The sequence below is a fragment of the Lentinus tigrinus genome (genome assembly GCF_003813185.1).
Source record: "Lentinus tigrinus ALCF2SS1-7 unplaced genomic scaffold L226scaffold_2, whole genome shotgun sequence".
Taxonomy (NCBI): Eukaryota; Fungi; Basidiomycota; class Agaricomycetes; order Polyporales; family Polyporaceae; genus Lentinus; species Lentinus tigrinus.
In genome coordinates, this window is record NW_027137911.1 from 291,196 (window position 1) to 309,682 (window position 18,487).

At 56.6% G+C, this 18,487-nt stretch overlaps 8 protein-coding genes and 1 non-coding gene across 9 annotated transcripts; 7 read left to right on the top strand and 2 right to left on the bottom strand.

Moving 5' to 3' along the window:
* Positions 1-115: 115 nt before the first annotated feature.
* Positions 116-1,880, bottom strand: L226DRAFT_529182 (mitochondrial carrier). The gene is made up of 7 exons (XM_067679549.1): positions 1,842-1,880; positions 1,417-1,783; positions 1,294-1,348; positions 1,123-1,223; positions 577-1,065; positions 327-525; positions 116-274 (listed from the first exon to the last, which is right to left on the bottom strand). Exons 2-7 carry the CDS (start codon positions 1,482-1,484, stop codon positions 248-250), a joined length of 939 nt encoding a protein of 312 aa, XP_067541292.1. The 5' UTR covers positions 1,485-1,783; positions 1,842-1,880; the 3' UTR covers positions 116-247.
* Positions 1,881-2,095: 215 nt separating this feature from the next.
* L226DRAFT_498387 (protein kinase A regulatory subunit) lies at positions 2,096-4,545 on the top strand. Its single transcript, XM_067677664.1, has 4 exons — positions 2,096-2,294; positions 2,367-2,409; positions 2,461-3,895; positions 3,957-4,545. The coding sequence occupies exons 3-4, from the start codon at positions 2,584-2,586 to the stop codon at positions 4,139-4,141; spliced, it is 1,497 nt and encodes a 498-aa protein (XP_067541293.1). The 5' UTR covers positions 2,096-2,294; positions 2,367-2,409; positions 2,461-2,583; the 3' UTR covers positions 4,142-4,545.
* Positions 4,333-6,632, top strand: L226DRAFT_118430 (uncharacterized protein). The gene is made up of 5 exons (XM_067672184.1): positions 4,333-4,881; positions 4,959-4,968; positions 5,029-5,202; positions 5,258-6,305; positions 6,369-6,632. Exons 1-5 carry the CDS (start codon positions 4,833-4,835, stop codon positions 6,381-6,383), a joined length of 1,296 nt encoding a protein of 431 aa, XP_067541294.1. The 5' UTR covers positions 4,333-4,832; the 3' UTR covers positions 6,384-6,632.
* A 653-nt stretch (positions 6,633-7,285) lies between these two features.
* L226DRAFT_518873 (uncharacterized protein) lies at positions 7,286-8,146 on the bottom strand (the record flags this gene model as incomplete). Its single annotated transcript, XM_067678567.1, has 2 exons — positions 7,286-8,000; positions 8,058-8,146. 2 exons carry the CDS (start codon positions 8,144-8,146, stop codon positions 7,286-7,288), a joined length of 804 nt encoding a protein of 267 aa, XP_067541295.1.
* A 690-nt stretch (positions 8,147-8,836) lies between these two features.
* On the top strand, positions 8,837-10,244 carry L226DRAFT_608075 (uncharacterized protein). The gene is made up of 3 exons (XM_067685881.1): positions 8,837-8,904; positions 8,971-9,715; positions 9,784-10,244. The coding sequence occupies exons 1-3, from the start codon at positions 8,848-8,850 to the stop codon at positions 10,092-10,094; spliced, it is 1,113 nt and encodes a 370-aa protein (XP_067541296.1). The 5' UTR covers positions 8,837-8,847; the 3' UTR covers positions 10,095-10,244.
* An 82-nt stretch (positions 10,245-10,326) lies between these two features.
* L226DRAFT_t17 lies at positions 10,327-10,407 on the top strand. The gene has a single exon. It is a non-coding gene; the product is annotated as a tRNA-Val (tRNA).
* Positions 10,408-11,299: 892 nt separating this feature from the next.
* On the top strand, positions 11,300-12,844 carry L226DRAFT_529188 (uncharacterized protein). Its single transcript, XM_067679550.1, has 2 exons — positions 11,300-12,280; positions 12,339-12,844. Exons 1-2 carry the CDS (start codon positions 11,350-11,352, stop codon positions 12,776-12,778), a joined length of 1,371 nt encoding a protein of 456 aa, XP_067541297.1. The 5' UTR covers positions 11,300-11,349; the 3' UTR covers positions 12,779-12,844.
* A 1,230-nt stretch (positions 12,845-14,074) lies between these two features.
* Positions 14,075-16,114, top strand: L226DRAFT_453333 (uncharacterized protein; the record flags this gene model as incomplete). The annotated part of the gene is made up of 5 exons (XM_067675117.1): positions 14,075-14,632; positions 14,692-15,477; positions 15,529-15,637; positions 15,692-15,852; positions 15,944-16,114. The coding sequence occupies 5 exons, from the start codon at positions 14,075-14,077 to the stop codon at positions 16,112-16,114; spliced, it is 1,785 nt and encodes a 594-aa protein (XP_067541298.1).
* Positions 16,115-16,413: 299 nt separating this feature from the next.
* On the top strand, positions 16,414-18,469 carry L226DRAFT_498392 (uncharacterized protein). Its single transcript, XM_067677665.1, has 3 exons — positions 16,414-17,270; positions 17,342-18,214; positions 18,270-18,469. Exons 1-2 carry the CDS (start codon positions 16,566-16,568, stop codon positions 18,107-18,109), a joined length of 1,473 nt encoding a protein of 490 aa, XP_067541299.1. The 5' UTR covers positions 16,414-16,565; the 3' UTR covers positions 18,110-18,214; positions 18,270-18,469.
* The last annotated feature ends 18 nt before the right edge of the window (positions 18,470-18,487 follow it).

The following is an 18,487-nucleotide window of genomic DNA, read 5'->3' on the forward strand; positions in this document are numbered from 1 at the left end:
CTTGGGGTGAGCGCTCAGAAAGTCTATTTTCGGACCGGGACTGGCGGCACCCTTTGCGTTGTCTGACTCTTGAGTAGGTTTCAAGCTTTACTAGAAACAGGACACAAACAAGAGTTCTCCCTCAGCTAAAAACTGCCGATGCACACAAAGACAAAGCTCGTATCATCCCGGGCAGGCATGCTTCCAAGACGGCACCGAGTCCTGAAAGAACACACATAGTATTGGGCATGTACAAGTAGAAGAACAGCTACTTGACAATGACCGGGGTCAACGCCTGCAATTGTGCCTGTCAGCACCTCACCATAGCAAGCATTTGCGAAGCGCACCTTCTTCGCCATCTCGTATATGCGCTTCTGACCCGCAAACAGGATTGCAGCGGTAAGGACACTTTGCGCAAGCTTGCTGCCGACACCTTTGTACAGACCCTCGACACCTTCCTCGCGGAGGATGGTGAGAACGCCATCGAGCGCAGACTTGTACCTCTGCGCATTTGCCTGGCCTGCTTGAAGACGACTCTTCACCACACTGTAAATACTCGTCAGCACGACGTCGGTGGATCATAGGAGTCATACGTACATGTAGGGATATGTTGAAGACGTCGCAACAAGCTTGGATAACGCGCCCAGCAGGAAGTAGTCCCAGTCTGTAAGCACAGCGACCGCGTGCTTCGCGCCGCTCGCGCGCAGCTTCGCCGTCCTCCCGGTAATCAAAAAGTTCTTCAGCTGCTCAAATACGGTGTACTGGATGATGGGATTGATGACCAGGACGAGCGCAGGCCCGAGTCCCCGCCAGAACGCAGTGATGCCGTCCTTGCGGAGGATGTGCTGGATCGTCTGGAGGATGCCCGGTCGTTCCTCCTTCGCGTCCGCGTTCTCCGCCTGCTCGTTGTTCATGGAATACACAGCTTGCGTGGTTTGCACAACCCAGATGGGGTTGCTGATGATTGTCGTGGCTGAGCCGGCGATGAGACCGGCAAGCATGGACTCGAGCGTGGTCAATCCCTTGCTGCCTGTGCGCGCCTTGAGGAGAAACTTCCGCGTGCCCTCGTAGAAGTAGTAATACACTCTGCACGGGTATTGCATGAGCGCACTAAGGGTTGCGGGCGAGAAGACATGGACGTACCCATTGGTCACGGCGATGCCGAGCAAGCTGGAGTTGAGCCCGCTATACAGGCCAAAGATGCCCTCGCGCTTGATGATGTCAAGGACAGCTTCGTATGCAGTCTGTTCGCGTGTCGCGTTTGGTGTTCCGTACAGAGCGTAATCCGAGAAGCGGATCCGGAGTCGGACGCACCTTCTGTTCCTTCTTTGTCTCCACCGCAGCACGCGTCGAAAGGAAGATGAGCGGACTGTACGCACGCGTTTGCCCCGCTCAACACCTTCTACTCCATCGTCATAGCACCAGGGAGACACTCACTATGTCGCGGACATAGCGACAATGCCGCCTGCAGCACCTGCGAGCGCATGGATGGCGGAGTCGCTCATGGCTATAGTTGTTGTCTGGTCTGGATCGGTCAAGGGAGCGGCGTGTGTTCAGCTGGGTAGCGAGCGGATTGAGAGGGCGTCGGAAGGGAGAGGTCGGCGTTGAGATCGTTGTTAACTTGAATCATGGACGGCGCATGGGCTGGCCAAAGGGGGTCCGTCGGTCTATCACATGCGCATAAACTCCGGCAACTCATGCATGTGTGGTTCTCGTACTACGCAGATGGCGTCTACCCACTCTGCACCGGCCGACTTCGTGTGTGGACTTGGTGCACGTCCGACGCGAAAGGGTTTATCTTAATCTATGCAACGTGAACTTCTGTGCGCAATCAGAAGTTCACAGTCTGAGTTCGTGCGCACCGGAGGGAGATCTGTGCATCTTGGTGTGTTGCAAAGTCGGTCCCGGTCAGACACGGCGGAGAGACCGACATCGGCACCTGAGTGCGCGGCCATTGGGCGGGGCAGAACAGCAGTCCGACGGGCATTGAAATACCCGCGTCCGGTTGCTGGAAAACTCTCGATGTCGCAGAAGCGTTCGCGTGTTGCCACCCGACCGGGATGCAAGTACTCGAGTACATACATAGTCGCCCAATGCTCGCAGGCGTCCCAGGGCCCAGACGTACGTGCGCGGCGCCTTCCAAGTTTTGCTCATCCTTCATCTTGGACTGCGTAACAAACCCGACCATTGGACCAATCAGTCGCACGTACGATCAATCGTCGGAGACACTGCACATCCGTCAAGGACGGCGATCTATCCGTACCGTGAATTGCACGGTCGGCCAAGAAGAGAACAAGCACTCCGCGGAGTACAAGGTACGGACCATACTTTGCCTCTTCTGCAGGCCCGCCCCCGCCCGATTAACGCCAGAGAACTGGACATATAAGACTGCGAGCAGGGAGACGTGCAAAGGAAGTTCTGGAGCATAACGTGCGTGCTGGACAAGGAGTCAATGTCCATCTCTTGTTGAACTTGATTGTAGTGAGTGCCACGAAACGCCTTGGCCTTCAACAAAGCTTATTGTGCAGACCATTCCCCTAGACGACGCGTAGATTCGTCCAATACCTCTCTTTCCGAGATACCACACCCACGCCCGGGTCCACCATGTCGGACACATCCACCTTCGACCAGCTCATCTCTGAGCTCACGCGGGACGCGCAACGCGTTCAGCCAAAAGACGCCCTGCAGTTCTGCGCTCGATGGTTTCAATCGCGTCTCGAAGAGCAACGCACTCGCACCCGCGACGCACTTTCGCGCCACCCCTCACTCGCTGCTGTACTCCCGCAGGACCACTACACAGACACCCCGCTCAGTCCCACAGCCGGAGCGCCGGGCGGCCCAACGAGTATATCACCCTTCTCCCAGACCTTCCCACAACGCTCATCGCTCCAACACTCCATGTCGACCGTTAGCCCCTTTGGCACTCTCAACGTCCCGGGGAACGCGCTACTCGACAACAGCCCGCGCACCCTCACCCCAGTGAGTCCTCCCAGCTTCCAGCTTGAGGGCGAAGACATCACGCCTGCCACCCCCATCTCCAATCCCAATCTCTTTGCGAACCCCAACCCCTTCGCATCTTTCGCCAATGGCTCCATCTCCCCGGGCCCAAGCGACTACCTCCACGCCCCTACTGCCACTATCTTCGCACGTCGAACGTCGGTCAGCGCAGAGTCGATCCCGGTCGACAGCGAGACTGGAGAGCCACTGCCCGTATTCTCGAAGACCGACGACCAAGTGCGCCGGATCCGCGCCTCGATCGCGAACAACTTCATCTTCCGCGATCTGGATGAGGAGCAGGAAACGGGGGTGCTCAACGCGATGCAGGAGTGCAAGGTTGTGAACGACGACGTTGTCATTCGCCAAGGCGACGTCGGTGACTACTTCTACGTTGTCGAGAGCGGTTTGCTCCACTGCTACATCCGTCCTGAGCCACTGCCTACGAACTGGTTCAGCGGAAACGTGCCGGCAAACGAGCTGTTCAGTCAGCCTGGCTACCACCCCATCTACGGACGCAAGGTCGCGGAGTGCAGAGAAGGGAGCTCGTTCGGCGAGCTTGCGCTGATGTACGGCCATCCCCGTGCGGCCACTGTCCTCGCGATCGAGCCGTGTACGCTGTGGTCCCTCGATCGCATCACTTTCCGCACTATCATCCTCAAAGCGGCACACAGGCGGAGGACCATGTACGAGCAGTTCCTGTCCTCTGTCGATCTGCTCTCGTCCCTGGAGCCAGAAGAGCGAAGCAAGGTCGCGGATGCACTCGTCAGCCGCGTGTACGAAGACGGCGAGGCAGTAGTGCGGCAGGGCGAGATGGGTGACACGTTCTTCTTTGTTGAAGAAGGGAACGCGGTGGTTACCAAGAATCGCGAGGGCAGTTCGGAGGTTGTGGGTCATCTGAAGAAGGGCGACTACTTCGGCGGTGCGTGTTTTGTCTCATCTGACAGCTCGGGTGCAGACACTCATTGTTCTTGTTCCTGCAGAGCTCTCGCTGCTGCGCTTGGAGCCGCGCGCAGCGACGGTGAGTGCGGTGGTCCGGGCGAATCCGTCTGCACCTCGGTTGAAGGTGGCCGCGCTGGATGCGAACGCGTTCACTCGCCTCCTCGGGCCTCTGCGGGAGATCATGGAGAGGAATGCGGGACGGAGTTATGGAATCAGCCTGCGGTGAATCTATCTTCTGGTGTCGCGCCGATTGCTTTCTTGTCTGTGGCCTGGTGAACTAAGTGTATGTCCTGCTCGTGTTGTCGGATTGTTTGTCTTGCATGTAGCTTATGTAAAAGTATCTTGGTCTCATGGGGGTGCAGTGCCACCGCAAATATGCGATTCGCGAGGACAATGGGAGATCGAAGCATGCGCGTGTCGTGTCTGCACGAGTTGCGACGGCTGCGCGTTGCCACCGTCGGGCGACATGGCGGTGACCGCGCAGGGTCGGCGTGGTGTCTGGCTCGCTCTCGGTGGCTGGCGGGATGCACGAGGAACTCATGGGGGTCCGGCGCATCGGCAAAGGCTGATAGTCAGACGCGGGGCGATGAGCAGGGTCGTGATGGGAACGGGAGGAGTGCGGACGCCGGCAGCATTGGAGGATGGCTCAGCAGCCACAATAGCTCCACTCACCTCGTTGGAAGGGCACATAGCCGGTCTATCGCCCGCGCACTCAAAGTTGACCTCTGTCTGCGTCTTTCTCCTCCCCCCTTTGTCTCCTCCCTCTTTCGCTGCTTCAGTCTGGCCGTCGCTGCTCGTCTCCTTCATCCTCCAGACTGTTCTTCTCCTCTCTGGTCGCTGGAAGGCCACCGAGTTCATACCCCGCGGTCCACGCTCCACGCTCCTTACCCACAAGCCCCCCGAAAAATCACGTCGAGATGAGTTTTGGGTCTCATGTAGTCCGTGACGGTCTGGAAGCACGTCAATGTGAGTATTCGCGCTCTGCTCGATCCAGGATCGACGTCATCGAACTATTGTTGACGCTTCGCCATGTCTGAAACTAGTGCTGGGCCTGTGAGTTGCCTTCATTCTTCGCGACGCGTTCTGCGCTCACATTTCAGCATTGTTCCGCAGTCCAGCAATCTCTTTGCCCGGCCTCGGTGACTTGACCAGTGTTTTAGGTCTGCCCGGTGGTGGTTCGACTACCTCGACGATCGCTTCCACAGCGTCGACGACGTCAGTTCGGCAGCCCACCACAACCACCGGTTTTTCGCTGACGCTCTTGAGCAGTACCCCCGCCACTACATTGTAAGCAATCTCTTTTTGCATGCATATCCGTGGTTGTGGTTGACTGGGTATATAGATCGACGAGCTCGTCAAGTGCCCCGAGCACTTCCGCTAGCGCTGCCTCCACCGCCGATAGTGTTACCACTAGCTCGACCTCTGCCAGCACCGCGACAACGTCGAGCTCGTCGACTGACTCTACCAGTGCGAGTGTTACTCTCCCACCGGGCACCTCCAACAGCGTGACCAACACCGCGACCGTCACTGTTCCCGCCTCGGGTTCCACGTCCTCCTCCTCAGCCTCGTCTTCCGCGTCGGCTGCGGCTGCAGATGCCCCCAAGTCGTTTCTGCAGAACAAACCACTCTCAGTCGGTGTGATCACGGCGGCTTCACTCGTGGGCCTGGTCATCATTATCGCCATCGCGACATGGGCCATCAGGAAGCGTCGCAACGACAGGCTGCACGAGGACATCCTCGACTTCTCCAACGCGAACCTGGTCAACGAGTCGCATGATGTCGAGAAGGGCGATGGGGTTGGTTCCAGTCTCGGTCATGGCAGCAGCAGCTCGACTGGCCATGGTACGATCCCGCCGGCCGTGCAGCCTCGTCATATGTACCAGGACAGCTACGCCGCCAGTACCCCGACGTTCGCGCCTCCTCCCGCTCCGAGCCGTTACGCGAACGCGTACGGTGCGCAGCCGCAGTACGCTTCCAACGCATACGGCGGGTATGTCCAGAACAGCAACAACTGGGGATACGGTTACGGCAATGCCACCCAGACCGGGTACGACCAGGCTTATGCTGGGACGGAGGACGCGTACGGAGGTATCGCTGAGTATAGTGCGATGGCCGGTGTGGGAGCAGGCGCGCAAACGCAGGCTCAACCTCCGGCGAACCCTCCACAGCGTCGCCCATCGGCGCAGCGCAAGCCTCCTCCGGCGCTGGACATCCCGCCGACCAACCCTATCGCTCAGCCCACGAACGCTCCTAGCCCCATCTCCTCCCAATCCATCAACAACCCTCCTCTTCAGCCCGCTGCGGCTCCGCCTGCGCTTCCTGATGAATTTGGTGCTTCGGCTGTTCCGGCTGCTTCACCGCAAGACCCAACACCTGTCCGCCGCCTCGTGGTGAGTGGCCTACCCTTCATGATCCAAGCATGATCTCTTCGAGCTGACGGTGATGGTAACCAGGTGCGCAATGAGTGAGTATTAGCATGCGTCGATGCCAACTGTTGATGGCCATAGGGACCCCGACCGGTCGGGGCCTTGACCGGTGATACCATGTCGACTGTCAGCACTACCTTCGCGCTGTAGCATCTACCAACACAACCTCCCACACACCTTCCGACCGCACTTCGCCTTCTTGTATACGCACTTCCCCGCATTTTGTCTTTCGTGTACCATGCATCCGCACGCCATCTCGTTCTGCTCTCCCTGCTACCATAGTCGCACTTCGCTAGGATTCTCTGACCCGGTAGTCGGTCTGCCCCTCCCCGCCGCTCGTCATTTCTTGTTGTCGCCGGTTGTCACCTTCCACGGTTAGAGGTTTGACGCGCGCATCTGACCTGCCGGACACTCAGAGCAGGCCCTGTCAGGAGCCAGGTAGACCCAAGGCACTTCGAGGGCCGCGTCGTTCACCTTCATCCTCTTCTCCACCTCCTCCCTTCCTCCTTCCTCCGACCTCTGACCAATCCGCTTCTACTATGCTTTATTGCTATTACTTACACTTACATGTCCTCCGTTACCCTTTCGCAACCATTGAGACTGTTATGACGAGTGGCACCGTACTTTATCCTGCTCGCGCATTTGTATCATTAGCTTCTATCCCGCTAGGTCTCCCTGTTCTGCTGTGCACGAGTTCCCGTCTTACGTATCAGCTAGATAGTTAGACTAATGCCAGTGGCGCGGTTGGTCGCCACCGTTGAGAAACGGTCCGAAACTCGGGCACGAGCGCAAGCGAATGTCCATGCGTTGAAAGCTGAAGTCCGTACGGGTGCCATTGTGCGTGCTTCAGCTATACAATGCTTGATGTTCAGTTGCAGACTTCCTCAGCAGTTGTCATATGTTAACCACTACACAATCGTATTCGTTGTTCACTGCATGCAGCTCTAGAGCACTAGGGATGATCCCTCATCCACATGTTCGTACTCTCTGAAAGCCTCTGCGAACTTGGCCCACCGCCCGCCATCCCAGGTCAATACATCCTTCCACTCCTCACTGGCCTCGCCGAAGGTGATCCGTAACCAGACCAGGAACGCGGCAACCGTCACGTCCGCATAACAGATCCTCTGGTTGCCGAGGAAAACCAGGTTGTCCTGTCCACCTGCCTGCAGCCATCCCGCAACCTCGTGAAATGCGTTCTTCACGCCCTCCCAGTGCTTCCGCCGCTTCTCGCTCCCGTGGGGCGCAAGCTCCTCGAGGGCAGTCCCGAACCACTCCTCGCGCGTACGCCTGAAGTACCCTTGGCTCGCTGGGTTGAGCCGGGCTTGTGTCTCGGGCATCATGAGCGACGGGAAATCCCCGTTGCCGGATATTAGGACCGCCGCGAACGCGCGCTGGAAGGCCGCGTGTAGTGCGTCGGTCTCTTTCGGAATGAGCGTGGGGGTGTCAGGGTACGTTTTATCGAGGTAACGCGCGATAGATGCGGAGTCGTTGACTTTCGCGCCGGTGTTCGGGTCGTAAATTAACGGGAGGCCGCAGTATGGTGCACCGGTGGGACCTATATCGACTGGTTCGACGCCGAGCTTTTTGTACAAGGCCTCGATGTCCGGGTACTCGATCCAGACGGTCTTATACGCAAGCCCCTTGATGTTAAGGGAGTACCTGTAGGTATACATTTCAGTGGTCGTAAGGTGGTCAGAGCAGACAACCTGGTCATACCGCGTCTTCCAGGTGTTGGGGCTCCATGCGTTCTCGCTAGGCACGGTTGCCTTACGTGGAATATCGTAGAACACGATGGGCTCCGGCATGTTGGAGCACTTGTGGGTGATGGGGGGATGGAAATCGTGTTCCCCTGTAGAGGCTTTATGTACATGCTGGCATGGTCTGAACTTCTGCGGAACGGGGTAAGACTTGCCCTGTATGTCTGAAATTTCGCACAGACAGAGAGACCTACCATTGATGCAACGCCCTCCGTGCAGCTGACAGAGCACTTACTAAGATGCAACAGAGGAGAGCAGCGCCCCTGAAGTGTCGTCGAGCGCGAGAAGCTCGCGGGGACGCAGAGTACATTGAGTCGTCGGCGGCCCATGACTGACTAGTAGACTACTTGAACAAAGATCGTCCACGACTAGGAGAACCTAAATGACGCCTTTTGGCCATGTCAGTTTGGTAGACAACTTGAAGCTATAAGTTGAAGCGGAACATACCATTAGTGATCGTGCAAACCGGCGCCACTACTGGGGATTACTAACAACGAACCTGCGAGACTAGTACAGACCTCGCCGATCGACCGGGGATTCTCCCTGTGGCGATTGCATTGCGAGTCCTGCTGTGTAGTTGTCTAGTCGTCGTATGTGGTGGCAAAATGGCGTGAAGGTTCGCGTGGGATTCAGAGAATAACCAGACTCGGACGTGGCTGCGCGGCCGTTTGACGCCTACGCCCAGTACTCTTCTTCCATAACCATATACGACCGTGAACTTTCGTCACCGTCGTTTCATCCAAATACGAATGGGTCGGCTTGACTCTCTCAAGAGGCGGATGAGGATACGGCTCTCGAGCAAATTCGTACGTGAACCTGTTTACCGTGGTACTGGCTCGTTAGTCGTAATTCAGTTTTTCTTGTACTTATAGTCCCAGCCCTGCGTCATTGACCATGTCCCGGTGGAATTGCTCGAATTGGTCTTCAGGCTCGCCTGTAGCGACAGCGGCTGGACTGGATGCTCGCTATCGCAAGTCTCGACGCGCTTCCGCGCGATCGTTCGCACTAGTCGCTTCAATTCGGTCGCCCTCAGCTCTGGACGCACCACACAGATAGCACAGTTCACATCGTGTCTCATAGCAGAACGCGAACGTGCAGGATCCACGAGCCAACTAGTCCAAGTTCGGCATCTTTTCCTCGCATCAGCGAGACGGATGATCAGGCGCAATCATCCTGGTGCTAGGGAGGAGTTAGCGGGCTACCAGGAAGACGTCTCCCGGTTAATTGGAATCATCGCACCCGACCTCCACTCCCTTCTGTTGCAGAGCAGCCACATCGGTTGGGAAGACGAGCTACGGCTCCCCGATATTGGCCTAGTCAGCTACCCGAAGTTGCGCGAACTCTCCCTCTACGGCTATGGGTCTAAGTTCGCTCCCGTCTCCCCCTTCCCCACATGGGATGGTCTGGATAGTCTTGCAGGCACCGAAGACCTTGCAAACTACCCTCAGCTCCCAAGCCTCTCCCGTCTGCATATCACATGTGACCCAAGATATGTATGGACACGCAATCCGAACTTGCGACACTGGGCAGAACGCGCCCCGGGGCTCACCCATCTCTGTCTTGCTAACTGGAAACAATATCACCTGTTTATCGCTGCTACCGTGGCGGACGTGATCGGTTCGTTTATTACACATTGTACCGTTTCATTTCGTTGCTCACCCGTTCCCCGTTGATGCTCCATGTAGGCCTTCCTGACCGCTCACCCTTGTTCCAACACTTGAGAGTGTTCGTTGTCCAGGCGGATGCATCCCCGACGCTCCCTCAAGGCTCTGCACCATTTGACTTCGATACTGTCGCGGAGCTTGCTATATCACTGGAGGAACTCCGTGACCTGCATCGCGCCTCAGCTCGTCAATGGGCGTTGGTTCCTCCCATGCTACCATTCTCGGACAGGAATCAAGAGTACGAGCAGGCGGCAAAGCAGGAGTGGGCTTGCTGGGAAGCAGGTCTTCCTGGATGTTGGGCGGTCGATGATTTGTACCTCAACCTGACATGATCAGCGTGTCCTGGTAGGCAGGTGCACTGAGCTATGTCAGTCTGTCAATGCATTATCTCCTGCCACGACGATTATGTACATCCATGATATTCCGGTTACAAATGTTTCTTGTCCACTTGTCCACAGAGGGATGTTTTGGACACTGGCAGCACACTGACTATCCAGTGACTTCGAAGTTAGCGAGGTGATGTTGATAACGCATTGTATTTTATAAAACAAGTCCCCATCGTATGGTTCGGTGGTGTAGTTGGTTATCACGTCTGTCTCACAATATGAACACAGGCGGTCCCCGGTTCGAGCCCGGGTCGAACCACTTTTTACCTGTTAACGTCATATCCTACGAGCAGGTCAGGAGAGGGGGTCGCAGGCTTGCGAATGTACGATAAATGGGGGGTCAAAGCTCGGTGTATCTGTAGACGCCTTACTGGACGAGGTGGAGGACCGGCCCGTTGTTCTGAGTAAGAATCGTAGTGTCACCGCGCCGTGCGTCCCAGTGGCCATTACCTCTCTTTGCAATCGTACGGTGCCCTGCCTCCGAGTCTCCAACTACTGGCTATTCCTCAACGCTCTCTTCTAGTCTATATAATGTAGTTTGCTCTTGCGCCCCTAGCAGGGATTTCGAGTGGGACTCCATGATATCGTAAGGCGCTGCAGTCGCGGAGCGCAAGCCCTGCAGTGTGACGACTCAACAATGCCCACCAACCCAGCTTCCTGCTGTGAACTTCGAGTTGAAAGATGTTAAACTCTCTGCAGTAAGTTATCCTCTGGTGTATACTGCTATACCCATCCAGATTCCAGACGCATTGACCAAGCTTCCCGGCCTTACTAGCGAACGATTTGTCAAATGCATGAAGTTTTCCCGATCGAAGTCGAAGTCGTGAGGGCCGCCTCTAGATGAATACAGCTCACCTACTCAAGAACCGCAGTGCCACACTGTACTGAGGAACCAACGGATGCTAGTATTGTTCCGTCTCAGGTTGTAGTCAACACAATACCGTGTGAGTGTTGCTATGTAGATGCCGCTGGTTACTCACAATACTCGCGAAACAATGACTACCCCGAAGGTCAGTGCGACTTCATATATCTTGAGGTGCGCTTACTATTCTCGCCCCTACGTCGAGTCTTTGATCAACACGTCTGCCCTTGTACGCGCTTACCTCCACTTATACGTAAGTATGCATGCGCTCAGGCTGACGCTGTTTTAGTTGGCAGGTCCAAACTCACTACTTCCAGCCAGTGGTTCCCTCCTTCCGAGATGCTGCGCCATCTTCCTCTCACGCCCAATGCTCCTTCCCCTGGCTACCGACGCCTCCCGAAACCTTTTATCGCAGAGTTACGCTCGGCCGCTCAGCGTATCGTCAGGCTGTCCCGGAGACAAAAGACGATTCCCACATTGGACCAGCTTCCCCTCGAGATTCTGCACGAAATATTCGCGTATGCAAGTACCGACGGTGGTCTCACAGCTCGCTCGCTCTCACTAGTGTCGAGGAAGATCTATGCGGCGTCGCGCGCCACCCACTTCACATCCGTTTCACTGGTCTCCGGTTCGATGAACATGTTGTCCAATTTCCTCCAGCACTTTCGCCAGGCGCAGGAGGTCGCGCTCGAGCAGGGACATCAGAAGCCAAGGGTCCGACACCTGTGTATCCTCGTGGATCCCGTGACCTGCTTTTCGACGTCCCTATTCCTGTTTGGCTTCGACGCCCCCCAGACTTCTCGTATTGAGGGCCTTTGGCAGGAGATACGAAAGGAGGAGAAGAAGAGAACCGAAGAGGAGTGGCTCACTTTCGTTGTCGAGCTGGAGAACGAATACCATCGGGTGGTTTCGGACATCCTGAATCTGGTGGCAGAGGACCTCGAGACACTCTGTCTACTGCAGCTGGAGAACTTTTTAACCCCCAAGAACCCATATTGTCTATGGCTGAATCGCCCAGACTTCCCGAAACTTCGCGAGCTTTGGTGTACTCGCAACTTGCCCCCCATGATCCGCATATGTCATACAGCCACTATCTTTGCTGCGACATTCCCCTCCCTCACCAGGTTCCACATCCTCGAGCCGACTTATCCAGATTTTCCAAGATGGCGAAGGTGTGCGCCCAATGTGGACTCCTTCCGCATTATCCTGAGCTCTTGGGTATTCGAGCATCCAAACTCTTCCTACCTTCCTGCTTTACAAGGAGGGCTGAGTGAGTAGTTCCTCCGAGCCAGATTCTGTTCAACAATGCTGACTCAACCTTCCTTTAGGCATCCGAGATTGGCCCATTCGGGAACCAGTACATGTCATCTCACCTGGACCCCACACGATCTCCGACTCTTTCGAGCCATTCTATCGTTGGCACGCTGCCAAGTTCCGCAAGGTCATCCACGACGCTGGCTCGCGGGTAGTATTCGTGCCCCATTACACGTTCCAAGATGCTGTTGATTCCCGGAACGCGAGTCATGCCGAGCGGCACTATCCAGCATCGATTGCCCGTCGGGATTGGCTTGCACGCATCTCAGCAGAAGTAGGCGTGGGGACAGATGGGGCTTACACGAGGGACTTCTGGTTGAAGTACAGCGAGCAGAACCACCGCGGTTCTCGTTTAGATAGGAAGTTAATGCGTCGTGCCAAGCGGGTTGATGGGCAAGTTATGCCCCTAGTACGTTGGCAGCGAGAAGGAGATACCGGGTCTGTTGTGTCTTGAGTCATGTAGAACGTTCTCCTGTACGGCCAGTATCGAGCTTGAGGCTCACTGACACCGTCCCTGGTAATTGAATTGTACCCATGTATGAGTGTGCTTGAGTAATGCACTTCGCGGACTCCGAGCACCAATTTATCTCCGCAAGTTTGTTATGAGACTATGGAGACTGCATGGGGATGTGCTCGCTCCGTTGGAGGCATAGACGCCTATGTCGATCGCGTTGAGGTTCGCGTCCGTGACGTAGTCACTGTGACTGGTCGCGCTTGTGGCTGGAGGACTCGGAGTCCGAGTCGCATTCGGCAGACTGCTTGCGCATCCCTTCCCTCCATCTCCTTCTCGCTATCCTCGCTATGCCTCCCAAACGGAAAGCAGCAGCAGTTTTTACTGAGCCTGAAGCACCAAAGACACGCCGGACAACCCGCTCTGCAGCAATCACCACCCCGGTCGAAGCACAAGCAGAACCACCTCCAACCAAGAGGCCAAGGCGTGGCACCAAATCAGAAGATGGCTCCAAAGCGTTGAACGCCCCTTCTGCTACGAAACCTACCGACCGGGCGAGTCGAGCAGCAGCGCGGGCCCGGAAAACCGATGCGAAATCCGAGGACCCACCAGCTCCTGAATCAAGTGTGCCGAAGAAGAGAGGTGTGAGAGGGAAGAAGGTGTGTAACATAATGTATCTATGAGACTCTATGTGGACTTTGGATTCCAGGTCCAACAGGAGGAAGAGGCAGAGGAGTCACATTCTGAAGAGCCCGCACATCCTCCTCAGCCGTTGTCACCGGCTCGCCAGAACACCGTCAACACTGCGCCCAGAAAGCGCGCACGATCGACGAAGGTGCGCAACCCTCTCTACTCTACCTCGAGCTTGTTGTGAACCATTATACCGGGTAGACGCAAGATACCGCCGTCGATGATCCCGAGCCCCAAGCCAATGAGGCAGAGAGTTCTCGCCCGAAGCGTACCCGACGCATCAGAGGCAGCGCTGCAGTAGTTGTCGACCCTAAGCCTCCAGTCTATGATGCGAATCAAGATGAGGCTCAGCCAGCCCCCGAACATACTTCCCCGAGCACGGTCAAGGGCCGCATGAGGCGGAAGGGAGCCGCTGTACCTAAAGCACCACCTCCAAAGGTGACCCCGGTCAAGAAGAAGACTGTCCTCGTTCCTCCTCGTCCTAAGACGCCTGAGAAATATGGAGACGAGAGCTCAGATGACGAGTTGCTCTTAACGTCGGAGAACCGTCCGACCACTCCAACTCCAACGCGCCCAACTGGAAGTCGTCTGGGTACTCCGCGCATGGTTATGGACTCTGTTGAGATCCGCACACCGAAACACTTGCTCACCACTCTCAAGCGAAGCCTTGGTTCGCCCGCGCCCAGAGGTTCTACGCATATTCCGCCTTTAGGGACTCCGCGTCTACCACCTGCAGCCCCAGGCAGTCCAACCAAACATGCACTTCCTCTCCCTCCAGCTTCAGCGCTCAGGCAGCGGAGACTGCGGACACCCTCTCCGGAACCTGTACGTCCGCCTCTTGTGTCGCTGTCTCACACGGCACGCAAAGCGGCTGCAGCTTCGCCCTCTAAACGACAGCGAAACCAAGCATCGCAGCGTACTGAAGAAGGTTTGCCCCGGGACCTCCCTGACCATCTACACCCTCTGCTGGAGCGCCAGAAGCGCGCGATCCTGAAAGCCCTCCAGCAACCACCTGAGATAGACGAAATTGAGGTATATGGCGAAGACTACCCTCCTACGAACACGAACGCCTACGAGCAGCTCAGCGATCTATTGATGGGCAGCGTCGTACGCGGAGAGGGTAATAGCTGCTTGCTCATCGGGCCCAGCGGTAGCGGCAAGACACAGGTGCGTTTTTGTTACGCACTTAACCAAGAGGGGGTATTCAACTCATCTTGGCTTCAAAGATGGTCGAGCGAGCCATTACAGCCCTGCCCACCACGCCCATCGTGGTCCGACTGTCCGGATACGCACAACACAATGACCGCTTGGCGATTCGTGAGATCGCATGGCAGCTTGCGCAGCAGACCGGAACCTCCTTCCTGCCCGCTGAGTCCGACGAAGAGGATGAGGAAGACGCTGCCGACCCACCTGCGACAGTAGAGCAAGAAGCGAGTGGGGAGACTCTAGAGGAAGAAGGCGACGACGATGAAAACCCATTCGTGGACCACGCTCCTGCCGCACCATCAAGCCTGGTTGAGCCTGTGATCACACTTCCTCCGCCTTCGCATCTTCTTGCTCTCATTTCGATGATTCCGACGCTACCTCGGCCGACTGTGATTGTACTGGATGGCTTCGACCTCTTTGCCAGTCATGCGAGACAGGCTCTCTTGTACTGTCTCCTCGATACTGCGCAATCATGTCGCACAGGAACTGGCGCCGGAAGTGGGATGGCTGTCGTCGGTGTCACCGCGCGGGTGGACACGATCAACATACTCGAAAAGCGGGTGAAGAGTAGGTTCTCTGGGCGCATGATCAGGACGGCCTGTCCGACGAAGCTGGACCACTGGATCACGCTCGCGAAGGCCGCGCTGGGTGCACCCTGTACCGGTGAAAATGCGGAGGATGTAGAGGAGTGGGCAGAGATTTGGAACAAGGCGGTTCCGCAGTTCATGGAGGATGAGCGGGTGGTGGAAGCTTTGCGGGACGTTTATGCACTCACGAGGGACTTCCAGATCTTCCGCCGCATCATGGTAAGACTCTCTCTATGCACTCATTCGTACACGGCTCATAGAACTATGCAGACGTGCTTGACACTGGAGCTCACGGACATATCACCATACCCAACCCTCAAGATGCTGAAGGCTGCGATTAGTCGCCAGCGATGCCCGGCTCGGTATCCACCACTCAACAGTAAGCATACTACGCCTCGTACCAACGGAGCAGCTAATGACCGATGTTTCACAGCCCTTCCGTATCCTGCTATCTGCCTGCTCATTGCGCAGGTGCACGCCCAGACATCGGGCCACGACGTCTTCACGTTCGAGATGCTACACGACGCGTTCAAGAACCAGGTTCGCACGTCACAGGCTGCACCTGTCCAAATACAAGGAGGCGGCGTCGGTATGGTTCGCTGTAGCCGTGAAGTGCTATTCTCAGTACGTCTTCCGTTGTTATAACATTGCAACAGTTCAAGATCCTCATTGCGTCGCCAAATAGGCCTTCGAGCGACTTGTGGACCTGCGTATCTTCTTGCCAGCTGCTTCTCCTGCGACTAGCGTTGCCAAAGAGTTTGCGTTACACCGTTGTGCCGTCGACCGTTTCGCGGTGAAGAAGGCAGTTGAACAGATGGGACAGCTGAACCTCAGGAAGTGGCTTACGAAATCGTAAGACTCGGGACAATGGAACTTTGCTTGGCTGTTTGGCTAGTAGTGTTCACATGTGTACTGATTGTATCATTAGTCCATTAGTCGCTTGGTTAGAACGCTGTATCATACGCCGCCGCCTTATGCATGCCGTTATCAGATCTATCCGCGAAGGGGCAATGCAGCTGATCCGCGTCGAGGACTCGAGGACGCAAAGACACGCGCCCCACACGCGCCGTATACACGCGTCGAGGGTGTGACGAACGCGTCGAGGGTGTGACTCCACGCATCTTGGGTGCTTCCCACGCTGTGCTGCATTGGCTTCGTCGCCTCAATAGGCCCGCTTCAGCTATCTTGCCTGCACGATACCCGTCTCGTTCTTGTCCTCCACGCTCCCTCCATTCCTTACGCTGTCTCTCTTCACCCCCAACTGTCCGCTATACCCGCGACACACGAAATAACAGCCATAATACGACATGGTCTTCGGCTTCTTCACGCGGAAGCCACAACCGCCACCTGAGACGGTCCCCCTCCCACCGTCTCCCACCGCGTCTTCCTCGAACCAGAACGCGTCCCCGGACAGCAAGGTAGAGAAGAACGCCCAGCTACGAACTCCCTCGCCCTCCGTTGACTCCGCGTCCGCTGCTCATGGCAAGATTCACTCCGCATCCCCATCCACAAAGATCGCGCGTCTCTCCATCGAAGAACGCCAGGCCTCACCCACCCGTCGCGGTTCCATTCCGGGGAATCTAACCGCGATTGCCCCCGCTACGGTCTTTGTTCCCCCGGAGCCGACTGTTGAGTCGCTCACCGCGCACATCGCAGCGATCCCGCCCAAGACGCTCCATGCATATATCCTGTCGCGTATCCCGCGTATGCCCGCGGAGAACCTCCCAACGCTGGCTACTTTCTTCGACGAGCTCGCTCCTCCGCAGAAGCTGCATTGTGTGCGCTGCCACAAGGACTTCGTCGAGGTCGAGAACGACGATCGGAGCTGTCTCGTACCCCATGACGACGAGAGCGCGGAGGTCGAGCGTATCGGCGCCGCTATGCGTGCAAACCGTGCCCCCGGGACGGTTGGGGCGACTTTCGAAACACTATGGGGGTGCTGCGGCAAGATTGTCGAAGGGGATGGAGACCAGGGTCCCCCGGATGGGTGGTGTTATGAAGGAAAACACACAGTGCGTGCACTCACTTATTATATGCGCTTGGGGGAGAGTATTCATGCAGTACCCTCTTTCGTGACCCATAGACCGATATTAAACGGGCCAGGTTCCGCGCAGACTCGACCCCGCACGACGATAAGCTTGTCTCGTGTCTGCGGTTGAACTGTCATGGTATTCGCGCACAATTGCCACGCGGGGCACGCTCGATGCGGAAGCGGCCTCGGAGCGTGAACCTGAAGGAGGCGAGCACGGACGAAGATGTGAGCGAAGGGGGTAGCGACAGCGGCATGGACGAGATGGTTGGGAAGAGCGCAAGCAAGCCACGTCCGAAAGGCAAGGGCAAGGCGAAGGCTGCCCCACAGGGCGACCAGATGGACGTGGACGACAATGCGAGCGTCGCGGGCAGCGTACGTAGCCGCGGACGTCCCCCCAAATCGAAGACGCAAGCTCCCGGGAGCGCGGCGAAGCGGCGTGTGCGCGTCACCGATTCGAAAGTTGTCCCAGGCACGGATGGCGAGGACGACGACGTGCAATCCGTGCGGTCTGCCCCGGTGTCTGCTCAGAAACGGCGCGGGCGTCCGCCAAAGAGCAAGCCGGTCATTACAGATTCAGACCGCGAGATGGACGTTGAGAGCACGCCTGTGCTGAAGGGGAAGACGAAGGCGAGACCGCGTTCCTTGAGTCGGATACGTCCTGGAGAGGCGAGCGATGCAAGCATGGGAGTAGGAGCTAAGCCGAAGTCAAGGGCGAAGAAGGCAAAGGAGGCGAACGCGAGAGACTTGGAGGCGAACGCGGACGGCGCAGACGGAGACGAGGAGAAGCCCAAGAAGCGAAGGAAGGTCGCCAATACCTGATACTAATAGGCTCAGCCCCCTCCTTTCCCTCATTCCGCTCGTCTCATTCCCGCATTAACATCTACTTCGGGTTTCTACTTGTTGGGTTACCTTGCTTGCTCTCTGGTGCGTTGTTCTTGCCCTCGTGTTCGTCGAGATATGTGCTCACTATTCTTCACAGAACATTGTACTTGTACACCGTATGCATACCTACCTTATTCCCTATATTGGCCCGCAGGGTCGGGCAGCGCGTCGTAAATTATCGTCTCGCTATAATCCCCAGACATCACACTCGTTCAGCCTCATCTACCATTCTTGTATCTATTCTTGAATGCTATGCTAGTTTACCGCAACCTGAGAAAGTCGCGGTAGCTCGAGGTCACGGCGGTGCATAAGCGC